General features: G+C 38.6%; 1 protein-coding gene and 1 long non-coding RNA gene across 3 annotated transcripts; one reads left to right on the forward strand and one right to left on the reverse strand.

The window, feature by feature from the left end:
* Positions 1-1,044: 1,044 nt before the first annotated feature.
* LOC110757829 (nucleotidyltransferase) lies at positions 1,045-8,486 on the forward strand. 2 transcript variants are annotated; one of them, XM_088247882.1, is made up of 9 exons: positions 1,045-2,081; positions 2,635-2,823; positions 2,982-3,074; positions 3,145-3,327; positions 3,407-3,509; positions 3,616-3,801; positions 4,371-6,823; positions 7,095-7,762; positions 7,891-8,486. In XM_088247882.1, exons 1-8 carry the CDS (start codon positions 1,848-1,850, stop codon positions 7,692-7,694), a joined length of 4,041 nt encoding a protein of 1,346 aa, XP_088104008.1. In that variant the 5' UTR covers positions 1,045-1,847; the 3' UTR covers positions 7,695-7,762; positions 7,891-8,486. The 2 variants fall into 2 exon arrangements, with proteins under 2 accessions (XP_088104008.1, XP_021815254.1); XM_021959562.2 differs by having other exon boundaries at positions 7,095-7,690.
* A 2,171-nt stretch (positions 8,487-10,657) lies between these two features.
* Positions 10,658-12,014, reverse strand: LOC110757849 (uncharacterized). The gene is made up of 2 exons (XR_002526850.2): positions 11,336-12,014; positions 10,658-10,895 (listed from the first exon to the last, which is right to left on the reverse strand). It is a non-coding gene; the product is annotated as an uncharacterized LOC110757849 (long non-coding RNA).
* Between the last annotated feature and the right edge of the window lie 2,171 nt (positions 12,015-14,185).

A 14,185-nucleotide genomic window follows, 5' to 3' on the forward strand; every position in this document is an offset into this window, starting at 1 on the left:
CTTTTTGGGATGGCCTATTATGCCACCATGGGCTTGCTGATGTTGGACTTGCATGGTATTTTAAATTTGGGAATTGCTAGTTACACCCAGCACCTAATTATTTTTCTTGGCTTTCTATTTTACACTTGCCTATTTTTATTTTATTTTTAAAACTGAGAAGCTCATGGCTAGCCCATCGCCTCTATGTGATGGCGGCGGAACCAGAAATTTCTTGTTCATGTCAAATAAAAAAAAATGACAGTTATTATTTTTTTGAATATCAACCTCTTTTCTTTTGAAAATTGACAATAATATTACATGACCACCAACCGAAATAACATTTGCGTCTTCTATACATAGATTTTTTTTTCCATATGAGAGGTTGGTGCCAAGGTTACCTTCCTACAATTTTGAAAAAGTATGTGAAGCTTTTTTCCATAACATACCAGAAATCTTCTATTATGAACTTTGGTACGGTATGTCTAGATTACATTTTAACATTCTACATAAAAGATCGATACGGTATGTCTAGTCAAGTAGCATCGTCATTGTTTTCATCTCTCCAAAAAAGATCGGCATATCCTCCATATCTACATAACATAAACTATCTTGGATGAGGGACATTGGCCTCCAATGGAAATGTAGGCTGCACTAGTCTCTATTTGAAATATAGAGTATGGCAGCCTCCATTTGATATGGAGTTAGTAATGCTCTTTATCTCTTCATCGGAAGTGAGTGTAAGTTGACGTTTATGAGATCGGTCATGACTTTTCTTTTTTCCTCTTTCTTTTTTTCAAAAGTCAAGCACATTTATAAAAAAAAAGAAGGGAAAAACAAGTGAGAGGCTAAAATTAGAAAGTTTGGAAATTCTTTTGGATGAAAAATGTAGTGATGATATTTTTGGGTGTTTATAGCAACTACCCTTCAATTTGATGAGGCCATGGTCCAATTAAAACCAAGTCTAGGTTGAAGTATCCCAGGCTACTGGCCCAGGTCATACCCCTTAAAAAACCGCATAAAAACAATACCCCTAAAAAAATATAATTTTTTAATTTCCCCAATAATCAAAATTTTTTTTCTTTTGTTTTGGATGCTTTCTCTCTTTCTTCTTCTCCAATAAATTTTCATTTCAAAAACCCCTCACAAATGCACCCCAACCTGACAACCTCCTCCAATCCAAATTCTCTCCCTCTTTGAAAAATAAGAAAAAAAACACCTAATTTTGATCAAAACTTGAAGCCCCATTCAATCAAATTCCCTACCTTTCTGCCCACATTTCTTCCTTGGTTCCTCTTCTTCTCCCTCGCCAAGCTTGCACTTCCCTCATTTTCTGATTCGCCGACACTTACCCACTGTTGGGATTGCACAGTTCCGGTTCCTATAATCCCATCTCTTTGTTTCTCCAATCTCCCAATCATCCCCTACGGTTTCGTCTGCTGGGTTTTCTAGGGTTTCGTCCCTGTTCATCAGATTGGGGATTTAATTTAATATTTAATTGTATTTCTAATTGTCGCTTAGGTTTTTAACTACTGGGTAGGATTCTATTTTGTGATATTCGTTTCCTGAAGTACGCAAAAGTTGGTTAGTATTTTTGCAGCAAATGAAAATTTGAACTTTAAAGGGGAAAAACAGAAAAAATCCTATTTGGGTTATTATTGGTTTTGGAGCTGAAGGTTTCCTTTTGGTTTTTTGGAGTAAAGGGTCTACCTAGAGCAAAAAATTGATTTCTGTGTTTTTGTATTTTAGTTGTTGCCATTGTTATTTGGGATTGGGGAAAGATTCAGCTTTGCTGTATTGTTTTTGGGACTTTTGGGGTACAAGGAAGAGTTATTGTTTGGTGTAGAAGTGAAGGGAAAGCTTAAGCTTGCATGGGCGAACATGAGGGGTGGGCACAGCCACCAAGTGGGCTTTTGCCGAATGGCCTATTGCCCAATGAAGCTGCCTCGGTAATGCGAGTGCTCGACTCAGAGCGATGGTTGAAGGCGGAGGAGAGAACTGCAGAGCTTATTGCCTGCATTCAGCCCAATCCACCCTCCGAGGAGCGCAGAAATGCCGTTGCCGATTATGTTCAGCGGCTCATCATGAAGTGCTTCCCCTGCCAGGTGGGACATACTTATTAATATGTATACACAGTATTTGTTTGCTTTAATAACTGTAACTACATGTTCAATTTCTGATAGAATTCTCATTTTGTTAGAAAAAGAAAAACACTTTACAATGTTGTATTGCATTATCTAGGTATTGGATACCACAGGTAAATTTTGAAATATTTTCATGGTAATGCGTAAAAACCAATAACTTGAGGATTTTTAGGATGTTCAAGGTTCTGAACGCAGAAGGATGATTGCATAAGTCTTGTAGTTTAAGCTAACAAGAACTAAAGGGGACTCAAGAATTATATCGGATTAGAGAGATGTGTATAACCTTAGGCCGGGTGGAACTTTGAGACTTGTGGGCTTTTGGGGAAATGACATATAATGGGGTCCACTGGTGGTTTTTTTAGCATGTCTTTCAATGTGACAAAGTTGGACCCAATGCTGATGGTTATGATATGAAAAGTTGTTTGTTAACTTGTTGAATTGGTGCATATTTATTGTGTTTCATGTTATTTATGCATTTATTTTTGTTGACCTAAATGTTTGTGATTATGTCCAGGTGTTCACTTTTGGGTCTGTACCCCTCAAGACGTATTTGCCTGATGGAGATATTGACCTGACAGCCTTCAGTAAGACTCAAAATTTGAAGGACACATGGGCCCATCAGGTTCGTGATATGCTGGAGAATGAGGAGAAGAACGAGAATGCTGAATTCCGCGTGAAAGAGGTTCAGTACATTCAGGCAGAAGTATGTTCCTCTTATTCTCATTAGCATTTTTTCCTTTATTTGAGATTCTGTTGTGGCAATGTTCGTTAGTTTTTGTCTATATTTGATTCTCTTTATATTTTAATTTTGCTTTTCTGATACTATATTTAACTGTAATACTTCTCTTTGTATATCTACAGGTGAAGATAATCAAGTGCCTTGTGGAAAACATTGTAGTAGACATATCATTCAATCAGCTCGGGGGCTTGTGCACCCTTTGTTTCCTTGAGGAGGTAAATGGTGCATTTGTAAACCACGTTAATATTTGTATGCCTTGACTAATTGTATTAATTGCTTCTGCAGGTTGATCATTTGATAAATCAAAATCATTTGTTCAAGCGTAGTATCATACTGATAAAGGCCTGGTGTTATTATGAGAGCCGAATACTGGGTGCTCACCATGGACTTATCTCAACTTACGCGCTGGAAACTTTGGTTTTATACATATTTCACGTTTTCAACAACTCCTTTGCTGGACCACTTGAGGTGGCTATGGTTAAGTTGGTGTATTATATTGGCATTATTGTTTGTGGATCCATCTGAATGGTTTTCTTTGCTTGTGCAGGTCCTGTATCGTTTTTTAGAGTTTTTTAGTAAATTTGACTGGGACAATTTTTGTGTTAGCCTATGGGGTCCTGTGCCCATTAGTGCACTTCCAGATGTAACTGGTATTGATTAATTGCTTTAGTAAACTTTTGACCATCAAGCGTCCATTTTTTTTTACTTCAATTTTTGACAATTTCCTGTTTAAATTTGTTATTGTTTATATTGCAGCTGAACCTCCTCGAAAAGATGGTGGAGAGTTATTACTGAGCAAATTATTTCTTGATGCCTGTAGCTCAGTGTATGCTGTTTTCCCTGGCGGTCAAGAAAATCAGGGCCAGCCTTTTGTTTCCAAACATTTTAATGTTATTGATCCTTTGCGAATCAATAACAACCTGGGACGTAGTGTTAGTAAAGGTATGCCGTTCTGAAACTATATTCTTTGGGATCACTGTTTCTAAGAGATTTACTTTCCATTGTTTTTTGGCCAACATTTAGAATACATTGTTCAATTAATTGGTCGCACTCATTACTTGTTTACAAGTGTGAAACAGTATGCTTCCTATTTTGGAAGTAATTATGTGTATTATAAATAATAAAAATTTTGGACTTCAAATCATTAAGAACGTGATTTAGATATATATATTTTTCCTGTAAGTAGAACAGAAGATGATGAAACTATGGTTTTTATGGGAGTAAAAAAAAAGTACAACTGAAAACAGCTGATAATGTGGAAGGCAACAATATCCATGTTAACTTGAAAATGGGCTCATTCAAATGACAGACCCAAAGTCTTATATGTAAGAGAATGTGATTGTTTCATAGGACACCCAAAGAGTCTTTTGGTGTGAATACATGTAAACTTCATTGTCTGTCCTCAATTTTTTTTAATGCTGTTTGTAAGGTGCAACTGTCTTGCTTGATTGCCTATCTGTTCACATTGTTGGCTGTTTAAATTATTATATATGTGTATGCATATTTTCCAGGTAACTTCTTCAGAATACGCAGTGCATTTGCATTTGGGGCTAAAAGGCTGGCCAGGTTGCTTGATTGTGCCAAAGAGGATCTATATTTTGAAGTAAATCAGTTTTTCCTGAACACTTGGGATAGACATGGGAGTGGTCATCGACCTGATGCACCACGAAACAATTTGAGGCACATGAGACTTTCAAATCCAGACCACTTACATGGATCTGAGAATCTCAGGAACATTTCAAACGACCAAAAAAACGAAAGTTCCTCTGGTCGTGTTACTTATGGTGACGGGACGCACGGCTCACTTAGTGTTCCCTCCCAGCATGGTAGTTATCCTTTAGAAAGCACATCCGGGAACAGTGATGTGCCTACTGGAACTCATGCTCAAAGCCAAAAGAATCATGGGAACACAAACACTGCTTGGGCGTCTGATCAGATTAGAAAGGAAACCAATTCCAATCTGGGTGCAAAGGTTGATAAAGGTCAGAGAAGTGCTAGACCTGATAACTTGGTGAATGACCTCCATGGGAGGTTTCTTTTTGCAAGGACACGTTCTAGTCCTGAGCTTACTGATTCGTATGGTGAAGTTTCCTCTCAAGGTAGACGCAACAGAGCCCCCGAGAGTGGGAAAAGCCAAACTTATTCGACAAGGTTGGATAATAGCAGGAGGAAAAACCTGGACTCTGACAGTATGGCAAGCCACAGAGTTAGATCTTCAACTGATGATCCTTCGTCTGCTAGACACATCTCATCCCGTCAAAGCCTTGATGCTACTGTTGATTCAAATAGCTACCATGACGAGTTGGGATTGAGTGCCATTGCTGATGATTATGCTTCTATTTCGGGGACACAAGGGATGCACCAGGAGGAGCAAGATCTTGTTAACATGATGGCATCTTCTACAGCTCATGGTTTTAATGGGCCAGTCCATCTTCCACTGAATTTGGCTTCGAGTCACCTACCACTTCCAATCCCACCATCCATTCTTGCTTCTATGGGATATGCTCAGAGAAATATGGGTGGAATAGTTCCCACAAATTTTCCCATGATTGAGACTCCTTGGGGAACAAATATGCAATTTCCCCAAGGTGTTGTCCCATCGCCATTAGCCCCTTATTTCCCTGGCTTGGGGTTGTCCTCGAATCCTGAAGATTCAGTGGAACCTAGTAATGAAAATTTTGGATCTGTGGAAATGAACTCAGGTGAAACTGATCATGATTTCTGGCATCAGCAGGAAAGGGGCTCTACTGGTGGGTTTGATCTTGAAAATGGAAGTTTTGAATTGCTTCAGGAAGATGATAAGCACCAGTCCACTTCAGCTGGTTATAACTTTCATCCTTCATCTCGGGGCACCTCAGGAAGTTCTATGCGAGTTCAACAAAAGCCTAAAGAAAACCGAGATGCATTGAGGGAAGATCATGTGGATAATTTTCAGTATCAAGATAACAAAGGAAATGAGGTATACTTTGATGACCGAACTGTGAGTTCTAGGTCTGCAACTTATACAAGTTCAGTGAGAAGTAAGACCTCCTCTGAGAGTTCTTGGGAAGGATCATCAGCAAAGGTCTCAAAGTCAACAAGGGAAAAACGGGGTAGGAGAACTGCTCTTTCAGCAGCGCCGTCTGCTGCATTTGGGAAAGGCAAGAGTGTGTCTGAACATTCATCTACCCAGGCAGATGATGACAACAGAGATTGGAATCAGCCTACGACTTTAGGTGCTGAAATGGTAGAAAGAAGCACAGGACCTCAACCTGTTGCATCTTTGCATGTTCCAAGGCATCAAATGCCAGGTTTTGAACCGTCTCAGACAAGTGGATCAGATTCGTTGATACCATTTGCTCCAGTGCTCTTAGGTCCTGGTTCACGACAGAGAGCTTCAAATGATGCTGGGATGCTTTTTTATCCTACGGGGCCTCCAGTTCCATTTGTTACAATGCTTCCTTATAATTACTTCTCAACAGAGACAGGAACTTCAGATGTATCAGCTAACCAATTTAGTAGAGAAGAGGGAACGGATAATAGTGATTCTGGTCAGAATTTTGATTCATCTGAGGGAGCTGATCAGGCTGAGGTATTAAGTATTTCTAACTCTATTGGAAGGGCTGCTCCTATTGAGGCATCAGAGCATAAGTCTGACATTCTACACAGCGATTTTGCAAGTCATTGGCAGAATTTGCAATATGGACGTATTTGCCAAAATAATCGGCATCCTTCACCTATGGTTTATCCATCACAAGTTATGGGGCCCCCTGTCTACTTACAAGGACGATTTCCTTGGGATGGCCCTGGGAGACCTCTTTCAGCCAACATGAATCTTTTCACTCAGCTTGTGGGTTATGGGCCTCGACTGGTTCCTGTTGCTCCTCTCCAGTCTGTTTCTAACAGGCCTGCCAGTGTTTATCAACGTTATGTCGAAGAGATTCCAAGATATCGTAGTGGGACTGGGACCTACCTGCCAAATCCTGTAAGATAACATATACCTGTTCCTTATCAGCTGATTATTTTGGAATTTTATTTTTCATTAAGCATGTTGCACCCACCAATCTTGTCTGTTGGACCAGTGCATGGTTTCTGAAAAGTTAGGCTTTAATTAAACGTGATGTAGAAAGAAGTTTTCCATCATTTTATTTTACTTCTCTTGATTTACCCAAAACAAAAACACTACAGCTTTAGGTGATCACTTACATACTGCTGCAGTTTTATTTATCCCTTTTATCCCCTTTTAATTACTTCAGAAGGTTACTGTACGGGATCGGCATCCTTCAAGCACAAGAAGGGGGAATTACAATTATGAAAGAAATGACCACCATGGTGATAGAGAAGGAAACTGGAATACTAATTCAAAGTCACGAGCTTCTGGCCGCAACCACAGTCGCAACCAAGGTGAGAAGCCAAATTCAAGAGCAGACCGTTTGGCAGCTAGTGAGAGCCGAGCCGAAAGGCCATGGAGCTCACATAGGCAGGACTCATTCCCTTCATATCAATCTCAAAATGGTCCTATCCGCTCAAACACTACGCAGAGTGGTTCCACAAATGTTGCATATGGCATGTATCCGCTACCAGCCGTGAACCCCAGTGGGGTGTCATCAAATGGACCTTCCATTCCATCAGTTGTCATGTTGTATCCTTATGACCATAATACTGGCTATGGGCCACCTGCAGAACAACTTGAGTTTGGTTCTCTTGGACCAGTGGGCTTCTCAGGATTGAATGAAGTTTCACAGCTAAATGAGGGGAACAGGATGAGTGGAGTATTTGAGGAACAAAGGTTTCATGGTGGCTCTGCTCAACGATCTTCGCCTGATCAGCCTTCTTCACCCCACCTCCAAAGGTAGTTGGTTCAGGTGTATTTTTCCTTCATTTGGGGGAGGGGTTTTGGTGGTTGGTGGTTCTGGGTGCCATGGTAGTGTCTCAAAGGCCAAACTCTTCTTAAGATTTTATTTAGAGCAATTTCCTTTTTTATTTTTGTTATTTTCAACCTATCACTTCTTCAATGGGATTGTTTTATGATGCTTTCAATTATCTTAACAGGGGAGTTTGATTATTTTGCGAGATCAGTGGCCCAGAGGAATTATCAGATGAAAGATGAGGATTTTCCACCTCTAGCTTTAACTGGTCAGGGAGGGAATGATGATGGAAGAAACTACAATGAGAATCCCTCCTATTACCAAGCGTTCTTGTTCTCACCCCAATCTTAAAAAGGAAGGAATTTGACTATTTCATTCCATGATTTCCTAATATCTTCCTAATCACATCATATCTGCTTGGAGCTTTTTGTGTACACTAGAAAGCAATTTACTTGCTCCATTTTCAAGAATACAAGATTTGGTGGTAAATGAGGGTGATAGTGGTGTGATGATGAAGGGGAAGGCAGGACTCGGCGTCTTAAATTCCAGTTTAGGGTTAGGCACTTTGTAACTCTACTGAAGTAGAAACTCGCTTTAGGTTCAGAACTTAGGATTTTACTGTGTTACATAATTGGTCTACCTGAAATCTCTTTCACACAATGTACTAGGGTTTTTGGATCAGTAGCTGTGTATCAGTTCTCTTTTATGTACTCTTGTTTAAGATTTTCAACAGTGTAGCAATTACACCACCATAGATGAAATTGGGTCATGTTTGGTTTACTTGACAATCTTTTAGTTCTTTCTTTCAAATCTTTTTTTTTCTGATACAGGAAATTGGTCATTTTGCGTTAATTTTTTCTTCAATATTTCCCAAATAGTAAATTATGTTTGGTAGTAAATGTTGAGAAACAGGTGCACCAAGGTTCACATATCATATTGTTTGTAAGTGTTTGTAGGCCTCTGAGTTGCACGTAAGTGTCTGATTGTAAGTTGGTCTTCGGTCTTCCTATGTAAACACAACTTCAAAATAAACCTACACCTCCATTGAAAGGGCTCTTTACCTTTCTTTAGGCATTAATCTGCTTCTCTTTAACATGTAATTTCCAAGAACAAGCCTCCTTCATAGTTCAACAAAATGAATCTCGGAACCGAAAACCAAAACTCCCTTCTATTCTGTTTTTTATATCTTTTAGGCTTTTTATCACAAAACGTCCCTGAGGTTTGCGAAACTATCAGATTGCATCCTTTATGTTTTTTTGTGTCATTTATGGTCCTTAAGGTTAATACGTGTGCTCACAAATAGTCCTTGCCGTTAGGTTCCATCTAAAAATCTGTTAAATTGATGATGTGGCACACATGTGGGTCTCACATATCCAATGATATGATGCCATGTGAATTAAATAAAAAATTACATTTTAAAAAATAATTTCAAATTATAAACCATTAAAAAAACTTTAAAAAATTTAAAACCCAAAAAGAAAAACAATTCACCACCTCCTCCATTGCACCAAACCCCCACATCCAGCCTCCTTCCAACCCGCTATCCCAAATTAACACCCATAACAGCCAACCCAAACCTAAACTCCCCATCACCCACTGCCTATCTCATCTCAACAACCAAAGACCAAAATTGTATGTTGTAATTATTTATATAATACAAAAATATGGTGAAATTACATGAATTCTTGCTTGTTTGTGAATTTTCAAGGATAAAATTTTGGTACTCGATTCTATTTTGCTGTTGCCTTCTTCGGAGTCGTTGGTAAAGTCGAGGCCTTCACCGGAGGAGATGGTGGTTAGTAAGGCCAAATCTGGAGTGGGTTGGGTGGGCTTAGTGGTTGTCTGAGTTTGGAGGGGGGGGAGGGGGGTGGGGGGAGGGGAGAAGAGGGGAGTGGAGTTTAGAGTTGGTTGCTGTCAAATAAAGAGAAGAGGGAAGAGAGACAAAGAGGGAGAGAAAAGGAGGAGGGCGGGGCAGTGGTGCGGAGGGTGGGTGAGGATGGGGTGCGGCTGTTGGAGGTCTAAGAGGAAGGGGAAGACTGGTGGGGGTTGGGGTTTAGTGATGGAGAAGATGATGGTGATTTTGTTTTTTGGGTTTTTAATATGTTTTCATTTCTTTTAAGTTTTTTTTAAATTTTTTATAAGTTTCAAATGTATTTTTTTTATTTAATCCATGTGGCATCATATCATTGGATATGTGAGACCCACATGTGCGCCACATCATCAATTTAACAGATTTTTGGACGGAACATGACGGAAGGACTATTTGTGAGTACACGTATTAACCTTAAGGACCACAAATGACACAAAAAAACGTAAAGGACGCAATCTGATAGTTTTGCAAACCTCAGGGACGTTTTGTGATAAAAAGCCTATCTTTTATTCAACAATTGTATTTTTTTGGGGTAATTAAATGAATTTATAAACCAAAAAGAGGGCAAAGCCAGAGAACCAAAAACCTCAAGGTCAACAGACCAACCAAGAGAAATACAAAGGGGTTGCCCCAAACCAGCTTAGGTTTGGTAATCTGCTTGCGCTTGCTTTAGTGCAGGAGTTGTCGCCTTCTTCTAAGTCAGAAAGGGCATTCAATGATCATAGTAGGGCTGCACACGGGTCGGGTTGGGTCGGTTATGGGCTCAAATCGTTCACCGAATCGGGTCATGTCGTCAGGCCCAAATCCTTAACCTCACACCTGTTTATTAAGCCCATTTTCGACTTAAGTCGATACCCGAATTAAACGGGTCAGGTTGGTTCGGTTTGGATGTATGCCGAGGCCCAACAAAAGCAAGAATTGAAGGTTTTTTTTAAAGTTTTTCAAGCCCATTCTTTTTTTTAAAGTTTTCCAGGCCCATTTTTTTATTATAAAAAAACAGTTTTCCAGGCCCATTCTGTTTTTCCAGTTTCTCCTATTTAAAGTTTATCATCATTCAAATATAAAAAAAACACTTAAAACCTAAGAAAATTATCAACCACCACTCATGTCGAAATAATCCAATAATTATTACAAACCATAGCTGATTGTGAGAGTAATCTCAATCACAATCTGCATATTTGCAAAGTTTAAAAGAAAATCCAAATGAAAACAAATAAATTTCCATGACAGAAACCAAAATAACAACCAAAATATAAAAATTTACGAGAAATAAACACAACCAGCAAGCCAATCCTTTTTCCTTAGCCTGCAAATCAATTCTGTACAGATAATGATATCACAAAGGAACATTAGTGGAGAACAAAAAATGAACTCTGTTTCAAATGAAAAAGTTTCCATTCTCTTCTTTCATTATTTTAGGAAACTCGATTAGTATAGAAGCAGACACACACACACACACAGAGATAAGGATTATAACTTGTGTTAGACATAACCCGAGAAATTTTAGCAAACTCGTTTAGTATAGCTAGCACATGAATTTTTTGAGATGTTAAATATAGTAATATACGTAGCACATAACCAGTACATAAAATGCAATACATAATAAAACTCGGTTGCTGGGCAGTGTCCCCCAAAAAATATCAAATAAAAAGAAAATTTCCAGATAGTAGTTCCTTTTATCAGACATTATTCATTACAGTGAACAAACATCTTATAACATACACCAAAAATTCTTGAACCAAAAAATATAGAAAATTACCAGAAATAAAAACACAACCAGCAGCAAGCCAATCCTTTCCTTAGCCTTCAAAATCAATCTGTCCAACAAAAAAAATCACAACATAGTTAGACAAAATAAATAAAATAAATATAAATTTTCGGCCCTAAAATAAATAAATACAAATAATAAAAATCACAACATAGTCAGACTCGTTCATGAGAATTTGCGGCTCAAATTGACAGAAAAATCGAGTGAGGAAAACTGAGAGAGAGCGAGAGTGACCGTGAGAGAGAGAGAGAGAGAGAGAGAGAGAGAGAGCGACACTGATTGAGAGAGCGCGAGTTACTGAGAGTGAGAGAGAGAGAGAGCGAGAGCGAGAGTGACAGAGAGCCACCCTGCGAGTGACTGAGAGAGAGAAAGAGAGAGAGCGAGAGAGAGAACGATAGTGACAGAGAGATTGAAAGAAGAAGTCGACGGATTTGGTTTTTGGGGAGAGGAGGTTAAGTGAGAGAGTGAGGCAGCAGATCAGATCTGTCTGATTGAGAGAGAGAAGTGAAAAAAAATTTGGAGCGGCTGAAGAAATGAAATGTTAGAACTTAGGTTAGGGTTTGTTTGAGTGAGAGGAGGTTGAGTGAGAGGTTGAGTGAGAGAGGCAGAGGCAGCAGATCTAATCGAGAGAGAGAAGTGAAAAAATATTTGGAGCGGCTGAAGAAATGGAATGTTAGGGTTTGTTTGAGCGAGCGATCGAGTGTGGCAAGGTGTAGACTTGGGTTTAAAATGGACGAATCAGCTGCTGCCATGGTCTTAAATATCGATAATATCCCCGATATTATCCCGATAATATCTGATTTTTGGGGGTCCGATATTTTAACAACTAACCATATAGTTATCGTCAATATATCGATATTATCCCGATATTATCCCAATAATATCGGAAAAATATTTTCAACACTTTTATGAATGATTTGGTCAATATATCGAGATATTATCGATAATATCCCGATAATATCCCGATAATATCCCAATATGAAACTCAAAAAATGTAGAGAACTGAAGTAGCTCATTGAACTGATTTGGGTACTCTACGGAAAGCATGTCTCCTAGAGTAATACAAAAGTAGCTCATTGAGCTAATAAACAAAGCATGTCTAGCCGGCAGAATGCTCACATGCTTTTACAAAATGGATAAAATATAAAACTTAGCTTTGGATTCCTGGCTTGGTTTACAAAATGGATAAAATATAAAACTCACCAACGTTTTTTCAACTTACATTACTTACCCTACCATTCAACCACTCACCTGCTTTTACTTACCCTACCATGGCAGTAGGCGGGCAGGACCAGGAATTGGTGCTATAGGGAAGAACTATACTCGTAGAGAAAGAGGCGAGGGGACATTGTCAAGTCAAGAAGATGACTCGTTATCTATAACTTCGAACTCTGTTGGAGTAGGAAGTAGTAACTATGGTTATACTCATAACCAACCATTTCCCTACCCTTCATATCCCATTCCTGTTGGGATGGAATCAAGTGACACATGGAAAGAATCCGAGACTCAATCTTCAAATGATTTTGCTTATGGACAACGTCAACCAATCTCGGATCCATATGGGTGGCATGTTAACAATTACATGGAAAACTATTTTGGGGATTTATCATTTGATGACTACTCTTCAAAATATACTTACTCTACACATAGAGATGATGAAGATAGTGAAAATTTTGAACCTCATAGGAACTCTATGTGGTACTAAGTCACTCATGTATCTTACCATGCAATGTATAAAGTGTAAAATATTGTAGTAATTCATTATATATAAATGATTATGGTGTGTTTAATCTTCTTTCATTAATTACTACATATTTCTACACTTACGGTGTTTGCCAGCTCGCTATATAATCAACTTAAATCAATTAAATCCATCATGCAATGTATTTCCTTCCAATTTTTTGTGATAAACTAATAGATAATTGACTAAATAAACATCCTACAAAGTTTCAATAAAAATTTCCAAGTTTTTCTTACAATTTCCGTGGTTTTTATTCAATTTTTTCCGATACCGATAATATCCCGATATTTCCTGCGATATTTCCGTGTTTTTTGACTTCTGATACTTCCGATACCTCCGATATTTAAGACCATGGCTGCTGCCACATGTTTTAATTCATTTTAAAATAATATAATTTAAAATGTTCGGTCCGGTCCGGTTTTCGCCGGTTTGGAGAAAATTAAATCGGTTCAACCCGATTCATGGCCGGTTTGGTCGGTTTTTTTTACCGATTCATGCATTTTTAATTATAAAAACCGAACCAAACCACCGAAAACGGTCCAATTCGGCCGGTTCGGTCGGATTTTCGGTAATAATGCCCACCCCTAGATCATAGGGCAAGGCCCCTATTAGTTAAATGCTTAAGTGCTACAGTGCCCCTTGAAACATTGGTCAATTCTCACTAAACTCTCTTAAAGTTAAAGTGACTTACTTTGACCCTTGACTAATGTTTTATGTCTCACTTTGCTACTTACCGTCAAATTTGTTAAAAACTCCTTAAAAAATGCTGATGTGGCACCAATAGGACTCACTATTTTGATAAACTAAGTGCCATGTGTGAAGAAAAAAATTAAAAATTAAAAATTGTCTTTTAAAAAACTTAATTTAACTATTAAAAATAAAAATAATACTTTAAAACCAAAAAATCCCAATTCCCCTCTTCCAACCCCATTATCCCTTCCCACTCCTCTCTCTTCCTCTCTCGCAGACCCAAAACCCAGCCCCTTCCCTAAGCCAAAACCACAGCCCTCATCTAATAACCCAAATCATCATCACCCTTCTGGGATTATGCTTGCTTGTTTTTGCTCACCTTGTCCAATTAACCTCAGCTATTGTCGTTC

This window comes from Prunus avium, chromosome 2 (genome assembly GCF_965620075.1).
Source record: "Prunus avium chromosome 2, drPruAviu1.hap1.1, whole genome shotgun sequence".
Classification (NCBI taxonomy): Eukaryota; Viridiplantae; Streptophyta; class Magnoliopsida; order Rosales; family Rosaceae; genus Prunus; species Prunus avium.